The sequence below is a fragment of the Pecten maximus genome, chromosome 9 (genome assembly GCF_902652985.1).
Source record: "Pecten maximus chromosome 9, xPecMax1.1, whole genome shotgun sequence".
NCBI lineage: Eukaryota > Metazoa > Mollusca > Bivalvia > Pectinida > Pectinidae > Pecten > Pecten maximus.
The window spans coordinates 29,182,241-29,204,551 of NC_047023.1; the positions used below are offsets into that span (position 1 = coordinate 29,182,241).

Consider the following 22,311-nt stretch of genomic DNA (forward strand, 5'->3'; position numbering starts at 1 on the left):
GAATCAGCACAAATGTCACAATATTACCATTTCTAAATCAGCACAAATGTCACAATATTACAACTTCTACATCAGCACAAATGTCACAATATTACCACTTCTAAATCAGCACAAATGTCACAATATTACCACTTCTAAATTAGCACAAATGTCACAATATTACCACATCTAAATCAGCACAAATGTCACAATATTACAACTTCTACATCCCTGCCAATGACACAACACTTCCACTTTTGCATCACTTCTAATAAGAAAATACAATCGATGTCACAACACTTTCAATACAGAAATATTGCTAATATCACAACACTAGCATTATCACAGCATTGCTAATATCACAACACTAGCATTGTCACAACATTGCTAATATAACAACACTAGCATTGTCACAACATTGCTAATATGACAACACTAACATTGTCACAACATTGCTAATATGACAACACTAACATTGTCACAACATTGCTAATATCACAACACTAGCATTGTCACAACATTGCTAATATAACAACACTAGCATTGTCACAACATTGCTAATATCACAACACTAGCATTGTCACAAAATTGCTAATATAACAACACTAGCATTGTCACAACATTGCTAATATAACAACACTAGCATTGTCACAACATTGCTAATATCACAACACTAGCATTGTCACAACATTGCTAATATCACAACACTAGCATTGTCACAACATTGCTAATATCACAACACTAGCATTGTCACAACATTGCTAATATCACAACACTAGCATTGTCACAACACTAGCAATACCACATCATCAACTAATACAGAGACACGCAATATGACAACTCTAAAAGTATACCCAAATATCACAAATATATTACCCATATCAACCGTGTCTATATTGTCTGGTGTATATGTATTGCCTGTATTACGTGTATAACATGTATTACCAAATGTATCAATGTTAGGACTAACGATTATCTATTACTCGTTGTTATCTTCAATAGAAGACTACATTGTACATGTAGTATATCGACGGTTCTTGTCGGCTAGACTTACTCTGCGAAGTATTGCACATAAATCAGTGATCCAGACCTGTCTCTTTATATACTAATTATTAGTCCTCTGTGGTATAGTTATATTCAAATTTGGGGATATTGTTGTAAATTATATAAAAAATGAGTTTTTTTGTTGTAATTTACTGAACACACATATCAGTTACCTTGAAGTGATGTGGAGGACAAGCCAACAAGCGAACATTGTATTAATGTCAATGGCATCATAGAGGAGTCAACGACTGATGAAAGAAATATTAATGTATACCATTGAAGGGCGAATGTTGGATGTAAGAAATATTAATGTATACCATTGAAGGGCGAATGTTGGATGTAAGAAATATTAATGTATACCATTGAAGGGCGAATGTTGGATGTAAGAAATATTAATGTATACCATTGAAGGGCGAATGTTGGATGTAAGAAATAGTAATGTATACCATTGAAGGGCGAATGTTGGATGTAAGAAATATTAATGTATACCATTGAAGGGTGAATGTTGGATGTAAGACATGAGAACAGATGTAAGGTTGATTTATGGTTGACATGATCTCATTTGGTAATATTCTATTTCCTTATGGGGTATGGAATCAGATTTTTTTTTATGTTTGTTGATATGCCTAGTTGTTCCGTAGTTACTCTCTCAGCTCTCATTTGGGGAATGTGACTTAACCCGGATTAGATCTAGATTTGTATGGCGGGTGTCGCCGTGACCTAGATTTGTATGGCGGGTGTCGCCGTGACCTAGATTTGTATGGCGGGTGTCATTGTGCAGAAGATGCTTCCTTCTTACCGGAGCATGTATCAATGTAATTATTGTTTGTCCCGACAGCATTTATCAATGTTGGCCCCCGACAACATGTATCAATGTTGGCCCCCGACAACATGTATCAATGTTGGCCCCCGACAACATGTATCAATGTTGACCCCCGACAACATGTATCAATGTAATTATTGTTTGTCCCGACAGCATTTATCAATGTGTGGCTCCGACAGCATTATCAATGTTGGCCCCCGACAACATGTATCAATGTGTGCCCCCGACAGCATTATTAATGTTTGGCCCCGACAGCATATATCTGATTATTTCCTAAATCAGCGATGGAGACTTTAAATAATCATAGATATGATACAAATTTTGTAGTTTGAAATAGCACCACAGATAGAATCGCCTATTACACCCGGGGACAGAGAAATTCGCCATACTATTATTGACATTAGCATTCAAACAATTGGTAGATATCGCTACGTGTTAATCATTCTGTAATCAAGACTTCATTTATTGAATGTAGTTACATATCAGAACAGACCTTCTTAGTAATAACTTAGTATCAGGAACGAGCGATGTATTTGAAAATTATACCTGTTTTATATGATTCGATGACTTAAAATATATAGAAGCAATAATATTGTGTTGCAGTTTGTGACGTTTCATTCACCGATTTGTAAAGATAAATTTACTTTAGCTATTTGGTGCCGTACATTGTAACTTTCATTAAATAATACCTATAAATATGACATCAAACCTGGCACAAGAATACATTAATTACTTATATTGAATGACGTCTTTGTTTGACTGACCATGTTTGCAAAGTAAATCGGTCATATAGTTTAAGAAGGTTGTTCTGGGAATCGGTATTTAAAAGTGAATAATCCCCAGTTTCACGAAGTTTATTTAGCACGGGGAACTTTTAAAGAATATCACAAAACATAACATTAACGTGAAGTAATTGGTGACTATGTTTAGAGGACGAAGACGCTGTTTGAACACCTAGCTTATTCTAATTGACTGTCCATGTTGGTATGCTTTCACTCGGACTCCGCGAACCAACTAACTTACTAACTAACAAACTAAATACATGTACCCTAACTTACCTGACTAACTGACTGACTGTCTTACTGACTGACTGGCTAACAAACTTAATACATGTACCCTGACTGACTGATTAACTGACTGATCTAACTACCTGACTGACTAATCTAACTACCTGACTGACTAATCTAACTACCTGACTGACTGACTGACTAACAGACTAAGTACATGTACCCTAACTTCCTGACTGACCGACTGTCAAACTGACTGACTGACTGACTAATCTAACAAACCAACTGATTAACTGACTGACTAATTGAGACTAGCTACCATAAATGTAAATAATGCAGACCTTTTTTAAATGTCCGCATATACGTTGACAGTCAATAAGGTTGATACGCTTCTTATGGGTACTTTCTGATTTGAAGGAGAAACAAACCTCAATATCTATAAGGATGGCGAAGTATAGACTTATTGGGTACCTCAGCTATGTATCTGATGTTCCTATTGCATGATGCGTAAGAAGAGACTAAATTTGAGAATCATTAATCTTCCTTCTACAGAAATGTTTCTTTCTTATGTCTCTCTTGACGCTGCCCCATTTTTGACCTCTGGAGGAGAGTTCGTCAATGTGAGGAAGGCTTTGGGTTCTGTTCCTGACTGATACCTACCAGAGTTGTTACACACGCTTGACGCGCCCCATTTTTGACCTCTGGAGGAGAGTTCTTCAATGTGAGGAAGGCTTTTGGTTCTGTCCCTGACTGACACCTACCAGAGTTGGTCGACAGGATCGCCCGTTGTCTAGCAATACCAAACCGAATCAAAACGTCAGCTATTTCCAGATTTTATGTAACAGTGAACAAGGGCGTTAACAAGTTGCAATTGTCTTACCTTCTACTTCTTGTCTCGGGAACAGTTTGTGTTGTTAGCATTAAAGAAGCATGTACATATAAGACACATTGATTGTTTTTTAAATATCGACAGCAATGTCGGCTTAGGGTCAAAATTGGAGCATAACTGACCTCGTGCAAGATCATTCCGTCATATGGAGAAATGCTATTCTTCCACCATTCATCACTTGTGACATAATTCACGTGTTGACCTTCTGACTCGTTAATTGTGCCAAGATTCGGCATTGGCATGAGTACAAACCTGCACATTAAAATGAATATGTAGTCTCGCAGGGACATATACACAAACTGTTACACATTTGTTACTGCAGCGGATGTGTATCTTATACCAGCTTGGTGTATATAGCCCAGTAACTAAAGTGTTTGAATAATAACCTTGGTAATTATATTATATGCAAATATATTGAAACTCGAGGGGATTTCTGCCTTTACATCTGATACTCATACGTCCCAAATATGCATTTTAGGCGGAGATCGCCGCTAGGATCATGCAAAAAATAAATCTGATAAAGTATTCCCTACCTTGAGTGAACGAGAAACAAATGACATATCTCAGAGTCAAGAAACTCACCCCGAAGGATCATATCTTTGTTGGAGGAACATTTCAAGGATAGGGAAACAATTATATTTAACAATGGAATAAGAGACAAAAACATAAATAAGTAAAAATTTTAATTTAATTCAGGATGATTCAATCGTACAAATCATTTTACATTTTATATACATATTTGATAAAAATTAATATTTCAGTCACAACAATTTTTAGATATTGACTGACAGTTAAACTAATTACAATAATGCGTTTCTCTCATCATATAAGAAAATATATTTGCGTATCGAACATGTACAATTATATTGAGGTATATTTCCTTCCAATCCCATCACACATACGCACAAAGAATGAATTTACACAGACAATCTAGACTAGCCAGGCCGTGCATGAACAGATCCATGATCAGCATGAACTTGACAGAACAGGTATGATTAGCTTTTACTTTTTTGGTTTTGAAAAGTAAACAAATGCATACAAACTTATATAATCTCTGCATATGAATGCTGTAATAAGCATGAAAGATATTAATATGAGTATTGATATAAGCAATTCATCTTACATTGCAAATTTATGTATTTTATTTTTAAACAACAAATGAGAGGCGATAAAAAAATGCTTTGCCTTCCTCCGGACAAATCAGATACTTATTATGTTCATCGGAAGACATGGAAAAAAGCAATCAAAGATACCTTTAACTACTGAGAAAAATATCAACTAAACATAACAATGATTTGCGACAAAAGAAAAAGATAGATAATTCAGACACTACAAAACCATTGTTTCGAGCAAATTTCTTGAGATAAAGATAAGATGAGCTTTAAGTTACATATCTTAACTGTCATGTTATGTAATCATGCAATTGGTAATATAGATCCTACACAACTGTCTCGGTACCAAACCAACTACCATTCTCGTCATAATTCAGATATCATGTGGGCGTTTTCATCGATGTCATGTGATCTCACGATGGTTGTCACGTGGTAGTTAATACACTTCCCGAGCACCTGATCATATCACGTGATTCTTATAAATGGTTCACTCACGCATGATGCATTTATACGTGCGATGGGATTTAATGAGTGTTTTCGCATGCTAATGGAAGGAGGTTAATCATCGTGTTCACTGTTATTATAAGACATAAGAATTGTTATGTAATAAAAACAAATATGTTTTGGTATTCATTCGGGTTGTAACTAACCATAGTAAGATTGATGATAAACATGTGATCCATCCAACACATTAGTCAATAGAGACAACATTATATATGTCGCTACCTTCACATCCTACTATACAGAATATAACACAAAACGTACACTATTATCATTATATTGTACAAAATACTCATTATGAATACAAACTTCATATTCGTCCAAATGACATATGTATGAAAGTATGAAATATTTGTCTAAACTTTACCATACTATGATATACTAAGGCGAATAACAAAGATGTTTGAAGACTGAAATATTCAGGCTTTTAAACGCAAAGAGTTCTTTTATTAACATGTCGTTTTCTAATAACATGGTCAATGCAATATTTATATATATACTACGACAGCTCTCAGTCAATTTTTAAAAGAATGCAAGGTAGACAAATATTGCATATATATTGTGGAATTAATATCGTTTAAAGTATGTAAGTAGAAGCCGACATGATGAGGGCATTTTTACTAACATTATTAAAACAATATCTTATGAAGATCGTGTGGCGCAAAGTGGGGTTTTACATGTTGATATCAAAGATTAAGTTTAACGTGGATGGTTTTTTTTAATTAGAAAATAAAATATCAATAAAGATGAAAAAATATAAGGAAAGAAACAATGAAAGAAAAAGAAACAAAACAAGTAAGGAAGAACATAGAAAACAAGAAACATCCGGCACAATGTTTCAAACAAAACTCTACTTCTTCAGTACAAAATGCATATTAATGTTAATCGTAAACCAATATCAACACAATGGCTCTATATAGATGTTTTTGCACGTGTGCTAAAGAATCAACAATACAATATTGTCAATGGATAAATACTGTACTTAAATAGCTAAAACATACTGAAGATAAAATAGAAAATATGCCGAATGCCATTGTTCATTTACCGTGCATGTTGTCGTTTATGTATTGGTTTGTCTACGTTAAGTACCGATACACCAGGAGACGGAAAAAAAGAGAGAAAAAAATATAATAAAAACACACACTCACACTTGAAAGGAGGTTTATTTTGCTTGTATGCTATATACATCGTACTTTGTATGTGATATAGAAGAGTTAATCTGACTTCGTTTCAGAGTCTGTCAGCTCTAAAATGTTGATATAAATCGCTTAGAGATGTTTGCATTTACACCTGACGTAAACGTTGATGTAAATGTATATCTACATACATATACCTACTATACAACCTATACATAGTTAGTGCATACCGACATCCTCACGCACGTCCATACAAATAGCTCATATTCACCACGGAATCAATCGTACGACATAAAGGCATGTATCACATAAACCTTACAAACAATGAACCCATACTGCATTGTAGACTGTACATTTCATATAAAATATCATAATTGGCTACTAAAGTAATGATAACTTAACTATTAGTGAACTACATATAATCATGTTTATCATATGTTCAATACATTATATAGCAATATGTCTATACAGAAATGAACTTATTATTTTTCATTTTATTACTTAAGCTAAAGGTTAAGTATTAGATCAAAGCATCTCTGTAATCCAAGGGTTTCGTTCTTGATATACGTATCCAGCTTCTATTGAGAATTATCGTTCCTTACATCCTAATCCATAAAATGCGAAAGGAACAACAACTCTGTGTAGAAGTTGATACGTATCACAAGTATCAGATAAATGTTTAATGAGTTGTTGGTATGGCGCCCTAATGTTCGATTTCGACATACTTCTATTTTCTGAAGAAAAGAGAAGTTTATCGAGAGCAGAACAATTGGATTTCGAATACGAGAAGATATTGACCTATGCCATTGTTAATTAATACAAATATATTTTACCTTATTGACTTTACCATTCCGAAATATGACGACTTGGTTATCACATATATGTATAGAGTAAATGTCGAACAACTGGCCAGTAATGTGATACATCAACATAAAACAGCAAACAATGAAAAATTGAAAAAGATATTTAAAAAAAATCAAGTTGAGTCATTGAAGTCCAATTACTAGCAAATTATAAACAATTGATTTTAATATACATATTGTATTATTATCTTATTAACAGAATTAACCAATTAACACAGGGGAAATTAATCTTTCATTACTTGCTGCTCCCTTGCATATTGTATGGACGTAATTGAAACACGTGTGGGTGAGCTTCCTGTGTTTATCCATAAAGGGTTTGTCACGTCTTCGCGAGCTGCTGTATCAGATAATTAATAGTCAATGAAACGGCTAATATTCCTGCAAAATGGCTGGAGAATGTTAAACAGCAGTGATTTTTTCCACCATTGGACGTACCTGCAACACATCAGCAGACACCTGTCATCACCTGTCAATCAGCGCCTAGTCAGGTAATCAGCAGTTCAATAGGTGCACAGGTATAATATATTATTTATGTGATGCTATATATATATTAAGAATCGATAGAATAACCTGGAAACAACCATTTAAATTAGACTAAAGCATATATCACTCAGAATGTCTCTTTCGTTAAATACCGATAAGTATGTTTAAACCGAAAGAAATATTACCAGTAATGCAAACGTTGAGGAGACATGGTAGAGTGTAATCTGTGAAGTCTCACTTTATGAGTATAAGATTTTTTTCAAATAAGATGTTCATTTCAGAATTGCGTTGCATAAAGAGGAGTTTAATGTGCTCTTGGTTAGATAGGTTTCCCAGTATTTAAATTAAACACTTCGTTAATGTATTCAACCACCTGATCAGCATGCGTTTACAAACACTTGTATTGATTGCTTGCTTAATATATACACTATATGTAATACGCACATTAGCATAATGGTTTACATGTCCATAATTATGAAATATTTCATTTTTTAAATGTGGAAATCACGTGCTCTGGAAAGGAATCTAATACCTCGTGAATTATATCGTGAGACTTTTACACATGTAAAATGTAAATGAACAGGGAAAGTCGTACACACATTGCTTGATGGATAGCAAGATACACTTTATATGGGTATGAAAGATCACAGATACAGAGAGAAAGTATGCTATACATCAACTGCACACAAAAAAGACACAGTTATTTGAGGAAGAAAGGTCATACCTACAATACAGAGAGAGGCAGAGCATGCTACCAAAACATATCATTACATGCGCAAATTCTAAGAATAATCTGGAAATCGAAATGCGTTTACTTTTAGCGTTATTTGATTAGTGTGAGGGATCGTAAATATGGTGGCATATTAAAGCTAGTCTAGACGTTATATCAACTCATATTCAATATAAATTTGTTTATGGCAATATTATCACTAGCAGATCAAACCCATTTATTTTCAGATAGATATTTATTCCTGGACGTCTCCATCTTTTCTCGTGGTTGTTTCAAATATTGTGAGATGCAGTTGAAACGGGATGTTTAATTTTAACTTTATAGTGTTATTTGATAATGCCATATATATATAAAAATATAACGTTGTTTATATAATACTGTATTTTAGCCTTAGTAAGTGACACTTTTCTGGTCATTCAATCAGATATTGTTCAGTAAGTTTTGTTTTATTCTAAAATAGTATAGATAATAGAAGATATATCTATTTCGCGTGGTTTATCAATAAAACGTTATAGCCAGAATAATTGATGTATGGCACAGCAGTGAGTGATTCAGTATTGATTGTCTGTATGAAGAATATAAACGTTTGTTCAAATTGTCTCATTAAATGCTACGTTAATTAACGGTATACAAATAAAACTAAATGTTTATTCACGATAAATACAAAGTCCCGCTTTTTGTTTTGTTTTGTTTTTGTTTTTGTTAATCTTATCAGTATTAAATCTTAATTTAGTATCAACAAAGTTTTCGCACGAGTTCAATAATTTGATATATGACGAGTTGTTAAGCTAGTGGCAACTGAAATTATGTAATACTACCACATGACCATGCCAGAAGTTTAAGACTTTATTTATCACATTCTTAGTTACATGTAAAACGCTCTGCTCTGCTCTGTGTCATGAATAGGACAGGCGACTTTTGCTTCTGAGTTTACACATTTTTTTCCTGCAGAGGCGTCATCTTATTTATGACACCTTTCTCGTTAGTTGAATCAACTCAGTCGAGGAAAATATTGTATTGTTGATAAAAGGTTACATAACAGAAAAGGCCAGTTGTATGATAATATAAATGTATTGTTATCACCACGAAAGACAAACGGATGTTTATGTATACAACTATCGTCTTCATTGTAATGTCTGGAAGAATAAGTCATGCAAAGCTCACGATTTTGATATTGCGATTGAAAACGTCATGCAAAGAAGAAAGAAAATATTCTGTCAATAGAAATGTAGAAACAGATGACAGTGTGTATGGAAAGTCCAACAATACACCCCACTATAACCAGAAAAACCATCACAAGGCATGCGAAAGGTGAGAGTAAGTTCAGGTTCATACCGGAAACTGGCGGGCATTAAAAGATAAACGTGTTAATCAGTACAAGTCACGACCAACACATGCTAGTTCTACTTTACTAAATTTTCACCAGTGAAATAATAATTTAAAAAAAATACGTTTGAAGCATCATATGATGCGTTTGGCCAGATAGGAATATTATTGATACATATATGAAACTAATTATATCAAAATAGAATGTGGTTATACCTTTTAAAAACCCCGACAAAGCGAACTAAATTTTGTCGCGTATCAATAGGTTGTACAAAATGAGTGAAGGATGACCGCTATGTGTATCATTACTTTTTTATACAGACTTTTGGAAAATGTCCATGTAAAAACCGTAATATTTCTTTAGTTATGCTAAGTAGATTTCAAACATGTTATTAATGTAATATGTGTTGCCATCATTCAATCCTGTAATGCATTCGGGAATATATAGACACACTCGTGAAATATGTTTTAATTACGAAACATCCTCCTTATATGTATTATAGTTGGTGTGGCTGAAAAGGCTAAAATACAATGAACATAAGAATGTATAGCAAATCATCACTTTGACAGGTTCCTGTTTTAACCAATGTCACCTCAAACAAGTCTACGGTTACAAATAGATAGCAAAGGGAAAGTGTGCGCATTGTTATATTTCGATAATAATTAGTGAGCTTGTAGTAGGAAGTAAACTGGATTTTATAATTCATTGTTATACATGGTATGTCCCTGAGATGCGATCTGCTTATACCTAATTTCGATTTTCTTACAACAGCAATCAGTAAGTAATCTGTATGATGATGCTGATTTCAATTTCCCAATGTTTTTTCTAGATAGTATCATTCCTGTTTCCCCTACCTACGATATTCAATGGCTTGTTCCCACGACTTCCCTAAGAGATGTCCACTACTGACCGAGAAATCAAAAACACAAGTTTGAAGATGCAAGTTGATGAAGACCATAGGAAAGGTTTGTTGTCCACATCATCATCTCATTTGGAAAATCTCTTATTTTTTGTGCGACATGAAGTTAAACGTGTTATATGATTGTTGGTGTACCAAGCGCTTCAGTTGCTCTCTAGGTCTCAGTTTGGAAAAGAAACATAACCCCGATTTGATCTAGATTTGTATGAGAGGCGTCGTTTGTTTGGTTTAATTTTAAGGGTTTCACAACCTTATAACAACCAGTGTCTTATGAGGACGGGTGTCAAAGAGACACCGAGGGTAAGAAACGAAGCACAGAATGATATAGTAGTGAGGAAAGAGGGAAAGATTGAAGATCCTAACTGTTGCAATGGAGACCGATGATCTATTTGGTCTCTGTAATGTCTCCTTAATAGAAGGCATGGAGTCTTTAGAGGCTCCGGTTTAGTCGCTTTTTGCGATAAACATGCAGTTGGATACAGCGGGCCTTGTTGGATTGGGGTTGGCGGTCAGGAGCAGGACCGCACGATTAGTCGCTTCTAACGACATGCAGAGAGTAAATGCAAGCATATTCTTTCTTTCACTGATTCTGCATGGGTTTACATGTGTCGTCGGCGAAACTGAGGACGCTTTCCCCTCTGGAACACATGTTTTTAAGGGTATCGATGCAAAACTAGATGTTTTTGTTCATATTTTGCTCATTTTTAAATATCGATTTGTTGGAATTATAGTTTTATGTGTCGGTATTCTTTGTAATTGTCAAAGTTTAGTTATTGCTATTCATTGTCAAATAAATGTGACATAATTTACCGTTATCCAGTCGGAGGACAATCATTATGGTCAGGTCCTCATTTACATTTCCACATATTACTCAAAATACCTTAAAAATGCCTGTTGATCAAGAAGAAAATCCGGACACACACGAGATCCTAAATAAATAATTGAAAGGACATATATATATATCCTTGTCGATTTTCTGATATTTCAAGACGAAAGCGACATATATTCCCGAATGATCTTTATAGTTATTTTCGATACAAACAGCTAAACAGACGCATTTAGTGTTGATGTTTTGCTTGTGTGAACTTAAATTGATTCTACAAAAACAGAAGAGTGTTCAACAGATTTTCGAAGTTTTAGTGAATAAGTTATTTTTGTAAAAAAATCTATGTTGGAGAGTAGGCACGTCTATAGTAGAACTTGTTATGTACGAGCGTTAATGAGCTAAATTCCCCGCAGAGAAAAACATTTTACGTGACATCGTTTGGATTAAGTGTTGCATGATTTGTTGTGTGTTCCCGTACTTCACACTCATCTGCTTTCAATGAACAAATAAACCTCTCTTTATATACAAGCTGTGAGCGATTGATGATATGTCTAAAATGTACGCCACTTTTCTGAATGGCTGCGAACACATTTGTAAGCAATACAAACATCGCGACTTCATCAGCTTTATGTATTTTGACGCGATATCTGTCCTTGGAAGCTATAGGGGATACGCAATATATATAACTAAATACTCTTTTTATAAGATTATTTTAACATCAACGTCTGCGGAAATATAGAACAATGAAAACACCATTATTCTAATTACAAGTCTATGAAATGAAGGCAAAATATGAACGAAACGAACGTAAGATCATTATTCAGTGAGTGAGGCTTGTCATGGTTTATCCTCGATACCCTCGATACCCTCGTTGTGAATATAGTTTGAATTATGTCATGCTCTCAAATTGAAAACCGGGGTATTGGCGAAGAAACCATGAGTCATGTTTGTTATTTGTTTCTTAGTATTATCCCCTTGAAAACATCTAAACTTATTTTAAAACAGGGTACGTAATTTCAACTTCCAGAGAAACACAAACTTCTTAAACCGCACACATTGGATCTTCAACTAAGTTTGATGTTCTAATGACTGAGCTATGGCATCGTTTTGTAAATCGAAGCGTTACATGTAGCACACGTTTTGGAATTAATTAGATTAATTAATTTCATTCTCCTTTTATAGTTTAACAATTGAATCGACTCGACAACCTCCCCCCCCCCCCCCCCCCCCCCCCCCCCCCCTTCTTCTTCTTTATTCTATATTTTGACCCCAAGCACCAGTGACAAATCTTGGAAAGACGAAACTAAACATGTACAGTTCTATGTTCGTGTTTCGGTATTAACCTTATCTAGCGCTTAATTCATTAAAAAGTTCTAATAATTCACTTGTGTTGCTTGTCGCCTCCAATAGTCACTTTTGACCCTTAGCATCACACATGAGTACTAGAAGGACGAACAATGGTATGATGCAGTTTAATTCATTTAGACCCTACTGTATCCAACTCTAAATTTGTTGTGAAAAGTGATGATATATTGTGGGCCTTTATACAATCCCTGACAGTATCAGCCGTGTGATTAAGTACTACAAATCTGTACTATTAACCAGTGGGTAATTTCTTAAATGTTTATATCAAGGATATGCATTACTCCAATAAAAAACGACCACGAAGCTCATTAGAAAGATACTTAAATCCTTGACTTGGTTTGAGCAGCATGATGATGCATATCCCCCACTTGAATCATTACAATGAGTTTCCACAGAGCGATTCAACGGAAAGTAACTGTCACTGTGCAAACCCGAATCATCGTTAATGTTTCAACAGACAAATTGATTCCCAGTTCTCCTGATAAAATGGGAAAAGGAAATATTGGAGTTCATGTAAATGGAAGAACAATGTAAAAGTCTTAGCACTTGACACTAATGACAGCGGTACCGGGAGGAGCTAGGCCCACTATGTATCCATATCTCACATCGTACTGACAGCACTGGTAAAGAGTTATGTCTTTTCGATTAAAATATTTTTGTCTCATGAGGTGATAAGGGACGCCATTTCCAGAACTTGTATGTTAATGCCAAGTGTATTTTCACTTGGAATTCCTGACAGAAATTATATAGTATTGCGCTATATTTGTGCTAATTACTGATACTTTTCCCCGGCGAATTTATCGCTACGTACTGTCTGATTTTTCAGGTTGTCACACGGGATCCATTCATTTCCAATTAAGATAATGTTATCTTGACTACTTTTCTGGTTAATAAACCTTCAAAAATGTCATGTTACAGATGGGATTTGTCCGACCTACAATTGTACCTCGCAACCAAAGCTCGTGTGACTTGTTACATGTCATTGACATATACTGTAAAGTATCGGATGAAAAATGTTAATGGAATCTTCAATATTATGAATACATTTTAATGAAATTGGCTAATGATGCTCGCCGTTAATAAAGGACAAAATATTGTTTTGGTCGATTTAATGGGATGATGAATTGAAGTAGGAAACAGATTAAATTTGGTAGTTTCATTGAGACTGACTTGAGTAGAAATTAAAAATACTTATTTTTTGAAACGAATGGTTTGAGTTATGAAGCAAAATTATATAAGGAATGTTTTGCTGTACATCATAAGGAAACAAATTTCTCCGTTTTCCATATTATCATATCAATTACTTACATCTAACTATTTCTATTACTACTCCATTGCCCTTCCGTACGTGTAAGATATTAAACGTCAGAAAACCATCGTTTGGCAATCCTTGTGTTTGGCCTTTGCTTTAATGAAACCATAAAAATCACGTAAGCAATTCACTGCTGCAGTTAGAATGACAAATACATTTAGAAGTCAATAGAAAGTTTTTTTTTTTTTTTTTTTGAACAATTATAAAACAAAACAATAAAAACAAAAAATACCAAAAACGGTAACATGTAAGAATACTCCGATTGTATGATAAGAAACTGGTGTAAGTGATGAAGAATCATCAGTAGTAACTTGTGGTATTTGGAATTTTCCGGGATAAGTCAAGTGTGGCTTTTGACATTTCAACTGTCTGCAGTGGGTGTCGAAGCAGAAACCTTGCACCATACACGTGTGTCTCCCAGGGCTACCGGAGTGGTATTGGTTTTATACTAAATATATCTCGCTCTCGAGGGAAGGGATGTGTCTCAAATAGATACAAAGATTATACTAGCAGGCAGCACACTATATTAACGTGTTTTCCAGACATAAAATATAAGCGTATTAACAAGTACCATACATCTTACAAGTTTGTCTCAGACAGACATATGGTGCATTACGATGTAGCAGGAACCTGTATCATAAATCCTCAGATAGTAACTTATTATATAGCGAGCACCGTATCGTATTAGGGTGTCAGACAGACACATGGTGTATTACGATATGGCATGAACCTCTGTCACATATCTACAGATAGTGACTTACTATATAGCGAGCGCTATATCATACTAGGGTGTATCAGACAGACACATAGTGTATTACGATACGGCATGAACCTCAGTCACATATCTACAGATAGTGACTTACTATATAGCGAGCGCTATATCATACTAGGGTGTATCAGACAGACACATAGTGTATTACGATACGGCATGAACCTCAGTCACATATATACAGATAGTGACTTACTATATAGCGAGCGCTATATCATACTAGGGTGTATCAGACAGACACATAGTGTATTACGATACGGCATGAACCTCAGTCACATATCTACAGATAGTGACTTACTATATAGCGAGCGCGTATCATACTAAGGTGTATCAGACAGACACATAGTGTATTACGATATGGTATGAACCTCTGTCACATATCTACAGATAGTGACTTACTATATAGCGAGCGCTATATCGTACTAGGGTGTATCAGACAGACACATAGTGTATTACGATACGGCATGAAGCTCAGTCACATATCTACAGATAGTGACTTACTATATAGCGAGCGCTATATTATACTAGGGTGTATCAGACAGACACATGGTGTATTACGATATGGTATGAACCTCTGTCACATATCTACAGATAGTGACTTACTATATAGCGAGCGCTATATTATACTAGGGTGTATCAGAAAGATATATGGTGTATTACGATATGGTATGAACCTCAGTCACATATCTACAGATAGTGACTTACTATATAGCGAGCGCGTATCATACTAAGGTGTATCAGACAGACACATAGTGTATTACTATATGGTATGAACCTCTGTCACATATCTACAGATAGTGACTTACTGTATAGCGAGCGCGTATCATACTTAGGTGTATCAGACAGACACATAGTGTATTACGATATGGTATGAACCTCTGTCACATATCTACAGATAGTGACTTACTGTATAGCGAGCGCGTATCATACTTAGGTGTATCAGACAGACACATAGTGTATTACGATATGGTATGAACCTCTGTCACATATCTACAGATAGTGACTTACTATATAGCGAGCGCGTATCATACTAAGGTGTATCAGACAGACACATAGTGTATTACGATATGGTATGAACCTCTGTCACATATCTACAGATAGTGACTTACTATATAGCGAGCGCGTATCATACTAAGGTGTATCAGACAGACACATAGTGTATTACGATATGGTATGAACCTCTGTCACATATCTACAGATAGTGACTTACTATATAGCGAGCGCGTATCATACCAGGGTGTCTCAGAAAGACATATGGTGTATTATTGTATAGCAAGAATGCATGTATCAATATATAACAAGACAAGCAGCACTCTAGTGTGTCCTTCAAGGCTGCTCTATTACCTTATCTCAAACAAAACAAATACCAAAAAGCTTCTAATGTCCGGCTCGAATGTCTGGCTATTCTGCTCCACGTGACATTTAGTTAACCAACGAAAGAGGGATTTTTTTTACAGCACAGATGTAACACGGAGAGTTAGACGCTAGATGTGTAGCCGTATTTGACAACGTCTGGTGGCCCAAACACAGAACACATGATGACAGCATGTATATATATATATACATTTTGAGAGAATAATTGATTTTACACTGCATTATTGAATAGATTTCTTGGAAGCGGTAAGTTTATCTGAAGCTACCAGTCTTCGCATGGTCCCTTCCCCATGGCGGTCAGCCCCCTTTGTACAGGAATCGTAATCAGTCAGCCAGCAGCAGTCTGGATCTAGTTATTAATACTTTGGGGAATTGCCTATATACAAGATCGAATCAATTACACTTCCCCAGCATGAACAGTTTTCATTTCCTTGTTTCTTATTTTTTCAATAAAAGTGACGGCATCATGTCCCCTCTCAGCAGAGGCAAGAAAGTTGTAGAGCCATGTCAATGAAAAGGTCTTATTAAACGCCGAAAGCTTAACTTTGGTGGCTCCATCCAACAGCCTACGTGACTTCTGTGTCACGAGCGCTCTCGTGGATAAACTTTTGTACAAATGTATGACACTTGTGTTTTAGTCTTAAAGATTCCTATCGACTATATAGATTGTTTTTCATTTTAAAGGAAATAAAATATAATATACTTAATATACTTAAGGGTGCTAACGCTTCAAAGAAATAATGACCTATAATGACATACTTAATGCGTAACGTTTTAGCTATTATCGAAAGTAGCACTTTACGTGTTTAAAACATTACTCTAAATCATCGAAGACAATATTGTTTGTGCGACAATTAAGCATGGCGCTAATTTGGTAAAATTTAGATTCCGATGCAATGTTAGTCCACCAAAATACTTTTATTTTCAATGCGATATATTTTTACAAGAAGTCTCCCCAACCAAAGTGATGAGTTGCCGTACATATACATGTACATACAAGTATAAGCTGGATATGAAATCATTCTTAACATCAGCAAATACACATAAATACCGTGAATGCGTAATTATCATAAACAATCTTAAGCATAATTAAACTCACCTCTTTTGACGTTTTTACGTGACGTCCCTTCTGAAAAATAAATTGTGCAAATATCACTAATAATTGTCTAAACAATAAATCGCAATATGTAATCTAAGTATCAATTTCACATCGGTATACACATTGAAAATTAATTTGCATTACGTATTAAAAATACAAATTTCACTTTGTATAGAAATTGTTATTGTATAGTTCTAGAGAGAAATAGTACTGGGTCGGACGTTCTACAGAAGTAGACGTGTTGTCATTATGATCTCTCATAGTTAACTCAGCTGTGCATTCCAACAAGCGATCGATCTAGGATAATCACGTGACGACATAGTGACACTCGCGCACCACCACACTGACGATCATCAGCACAACACCAACACCACAACACTACCTCGGCTACTATAGGGATACATACCACCACGGAATAACTTCCCAAACCTTAGGTCTCTGACGTAAAGAGATTTGTTATGATCACATGTTCGTGTATAGGTGTCATACTATGAAATAAACTATGCATTCACATCTTCTTTATAAATTTCTATAGATTAAAATTCATTAAAATTTACTTTTTTCTGTAAGAGGTTGTTTCGATTATGATACTGATTGTCAAATACAGGCACCTTCCCGATATGCTAAGTAACTACAGGTAGGGCAATACTCTATTACATATTCTATAGCCTGTATAATACTGACTGAAATACGCGTGCTTTACATTTTTATAGATGGAAGCAGATTGTGCAAGATATACATTGGATATATTGAAAGGGTAGATAAATATTCAAGGTGCATACATATATGAATGTCCCAACAAAATATGAAATAATAAAAAAAACATAAAACTGTAATATTCAGCTCATATATTCATAACAATATAAACAGTAATATATTAAAAACAGTTTCACACGATACATAACTAATCTGTACTAAACAATACGGCTTCCTACTGTTAGCGGACATCGACAAAAGCCAATAACGCAACTTTATACAGTAGATCTACTTGCATTAGTTTTTTTTTTTAATTTTCCTACGAACATTACTTTTCGAAACTAAGTCAATGCTGTAATCACCACAACATTCATTTTAATGGTTTTAGTCCATATCGTGGTAACGAAATTGCTTTCCTATTTTGTTTTGGTACGGAAAAGGAAAATATTATTTCTTCCGTAATACTTAAAGGCCTCACAGCATAATGGCCACAACATTAATAATCGATGGGACTTCAAACCGAATTTGGTACTCTTACAACAATCAACAGCAGGGTGCGAATGTCAGCCACTGTACCAGTGTCACGTGACTATGATTCTTACTCGACAGGCCGATTTTCCGGTCAGATGATGCGTTGTCACTCTCTGTGGTGTAAATATAATTGGTAATTGGTGAATAAACGAGTCAGTCACACCTTGAATGTAACTAACTTTACATTAAACTTGATTTTTCCAGTACTTGTATATTTTTACTTACAATACCGTGCCCGTGCGTAAACTCATGTTATATGTTATAGTATGTTCGCTGTTGTTTGTACAACCATCACAATTGCATGCTCTTTTTATCCTGTTTTTCCGTCGTTCACACATTATAACGCGCCTTTCTGCCAGTACCTACTAACTACACTTGTGTTGAGCTCTATTTGATGTGCCTTTATAATCGTAGGTACATGTTGGTATTACCCGTTTTTTTGGTTTGTACACATATCTATTTTACTCTTTATCCGCGTATTCATTTCTGTTCGCCTTTGTGTTCGTGTAATCTGCGCTCATTAAACACGTTTACTGTCGTAATGCAGCTGTTCGTAAGTTCATTTGTTTCGCAGCATTTGTATTCCTATGTGTGTGTTATTGCAACCCATGGATTTCGACACACATTTCACCCGTTCTTTCAGTTGATGCACACCCGTGTAACACGCTTTTGTTTGTTCCCTAATTAGTTCCACACTTTTGTTTGAATGTATATGTTTCCCGTCTATGTGTATTTACGTACGTATTTTCCCCGCCTTTGTTCATTCACGTATTTGTTGACCGCCTTTATGAATTTACGTATTTGTTTCCCGCCTTTGTGAATTTTCATATTTGTTTTTCCCCTTTCTGAATTTATGTTTTTGTTTCCCGCCTTTGTGAATTTTCATATTTGTTTTTCTCCTTTGTGAATTTATGTATTTGTTTCCCGATTTGTGATTGTACGTCTTTGTAAATTCGCGTATTTTTTCCCGCCTTTGTGAATTTACATATTTGTTTTTCTCCTTTGTTAACTTACTTATTTGTTTCCCGACTTTGTGAATTTACGTATTTGTTTCCCGACTTTGTGAATTTACGTATTTGTTTCCCGACTTTGTGAATTTACGTATTAGTTACACGCGTTTCTTCTTTAATATTAAGCTGCAGATTCATTGTACTCAAATTCGAGAATAACAAATGACAAATGACATGGGAAGCAAAATGATCATAGCAAAGCAGCGAAACAATTAAAAGAAAGAAATATGACCTTGACCTACCATCCAGCACGTGCACGTGATTGCTGGCGATCTCCAGGTCGGTGCTGCGACACACGTAAATCCCGGCGTCCTCTAACTTAGTGTGTTGGACCTCCAGCATACTGGTTAGTGTCCGTTTCTCGTACGTAAGCTGAGTATTAACTTTTATATTGTTTGTAACACTCGGAATTAATTTGTTCCCATCTTTAAACCAGTCTATGTCATCAGGGGCATGATATGAGCCCGTTGCATTGCACTGTAATCGGATTGTCTCCCCTTTGTTCACGTACTTTGAACCTGTCATAGTAACGGCTGAAAAAGTGAAGGGCATGTAACCTGTTGTGTACTCCAATCGATTTCAGGGTAGAAATGGAAGAATCTGGTCAGATAAAAGAGCTACATATAGATCCGAGAAAAGAGTGTTGAGAAGACCATGCTGAAGAAGCCAGCTATGCAAAGGAAGAGATTGCAAAAATAATAAAACTCTGTAATGGAAGTGATATCTGTTTATCTCACGATCAGACAGAAAAGTCACAAATATGTCGGTGATATTAGGCATCATGCGTCACGACTATATGACATGGTCGTTGAGAATCAATCTGGCGAAAGTCTTTTACACCCATTTAATAACAGGAGCATAAATATGCTGACTCTTTAAAGACCGGATATGTTTTAACACCACTTTTTTACAAATCAGCCCGACATGTCAGTGACTGCTATAAACTAGATAAGATATATTGAGATGGAATATGATAACTGAGGAATATAATATATGGGGTCTTATTATAGAATATTTTAAATATATACTATATAAAATGATTATATTATAATTAAGTATTACTGCAAGATTATATGAAAGACTATTTCACTTCGATAGGAATCTATGTTTTTAAAGGTTTAATGCTGGCGTGTTTTCTGTTAATTATTTTTGTTTTCTTTTGACTTGTTACACGTCCTACTTTGGTCGATGTCCGCCTGCTGTGTGTAGTGTATTCCAATAGGACTTACAAATACCGTTAGTCAGACATGTCACTAGTATAAAATACCTAACGTCTATCACAACATAAACGCATTCTGTTAATAGCGATAGTCACAAATCACAATATAAGCATTATGCACCAAAAGTTTTCTTCCTAATAATGTCAGAATTAAAACAATAATAATAATACTAATCTAAACATGTCCAAAATTTGATGCGTTTGGCATTGATCAATTTTAAAGAGGAAAATTGTATTCGTTGAATTATCTGACATTTTACATGGTGAAGTTTCCAATCAAAGTGAAATAGCTTGAGCAAGCAGGTAATAAGCGAATGAAAAGGCCACCCATTACAGCACTACCGGGAATGAATGCACTATTATTGTCTTAAATAGCATGACACCAATGGTCATGTGATCACATGCCAATCTAATTCAGTTAAACGTTTGCCTTATTGGGCTGCAATCGAGCTTACACAAACGTCTAAATGAACTAAACCGGAAATTATTCTAAAAAACTGGTATGATTTAATGAGACAATTTGACTGTCTACAGGAAGAAGGGTGTCCCTACACGTGCAAGAGGTACATACTTGGTTTGGCTGTGGTCGGCCGCTCTGAAAAGTGAGAAATAAATCATCGTTAGAAGCAATCTCATGCAAATGCGTAAAATATACAAAATGTGTTATTATTGCAACTTTTCTGCATATTGTACGGTTTACTTACTTATATATATAACTTGCTCTTGCCATTATTTTCTGTAAGCCATTATCTGTCGTGACCGGAAGTCGTCGAGATATGGCCATGTTTGTAAACAAATTACCGGTGTGCAATTTACAAAGTTTCGGGTAATAGTCAAAGCTGATGTGAGAAACATTGAAATAAATAATACATATAACACAGATAAGGACGGAGTCATGCAGAGTGATGCTGAAGAAAAAATATAAGTCAATGTTATTCTAAATACAGACTTACGAGTCCTCCCCTGCTATGTAACATGTCCCATAGATATCCATACGTAAATAAAGGGTATGCATATCTGAACCAGACGAGATAGCTCCTCTTATTTCAACACTGCCTTCATCATTTCCTTGGTGTACATAGTACTTGTCTTATGGTAACCTGAACAATTCTTTAAATAAAAGTGTAACCTTCAATCGACCTTGGACATCTATAAACGTTGTTGTTACGGCCTTATTTGTTTTAATTGACTTGGAAATGTCAAAGGAACATCGATCTGTGTTCAGTAAATGTCATGCAATATGTTTTAACTATGTTTACGTAACATAATTTCAAAATAGCACAAACAAAGGAATTAA

General features: G+C 35.1%; 1 protein-coding gene across 3 annotated transcripts in view; it reads right to left on the reverse strand.

Moving 5' to 3' along the window:
* Positions 1 to 4,440: 4,440 nt before the first annotated feature.
* Positions 4,441 to 22,311, reverse strand: part of LOC117334716 (lachesin-like) — a 165,423-nt gene continuing 147,552 nt past the window's right edge. The window contains exons 4-8 of one of the 3 annotated variants that reach the window (XM_033894504.1): positions 21,586 to 21,609; positions 20,038 to 20,328; positions 17,559 to 17,588; positions 9,903 to 9,908; positions 4,441 to 7,789 (exon numbers count right to left, since the gene is read on the reverse strand). In XM_033894504.1, the coding sequence (XP_033750395.1) occupies positions 7,674 to 7,789; positions 9,903 to 9,908; positions 17,559 to 17,588; positions 20,038 to 20,328; positions 21,586 to 21,609 (467 nt within the window). In that variant the 3' untranslated portion in view covers positions 4,441 to 7,673. The remainder of the gene's footprint in view (positions 7,790 to 9,902; positions 9,909 to 17,558; positions 17,589 to 20,037; positions 20,329 to 21,585; positions 21,610 to 22,311) is intronic. The other 2 variants (XM_033894506.1, XM_033894505.1) reach the window with 2 other exon arrangements.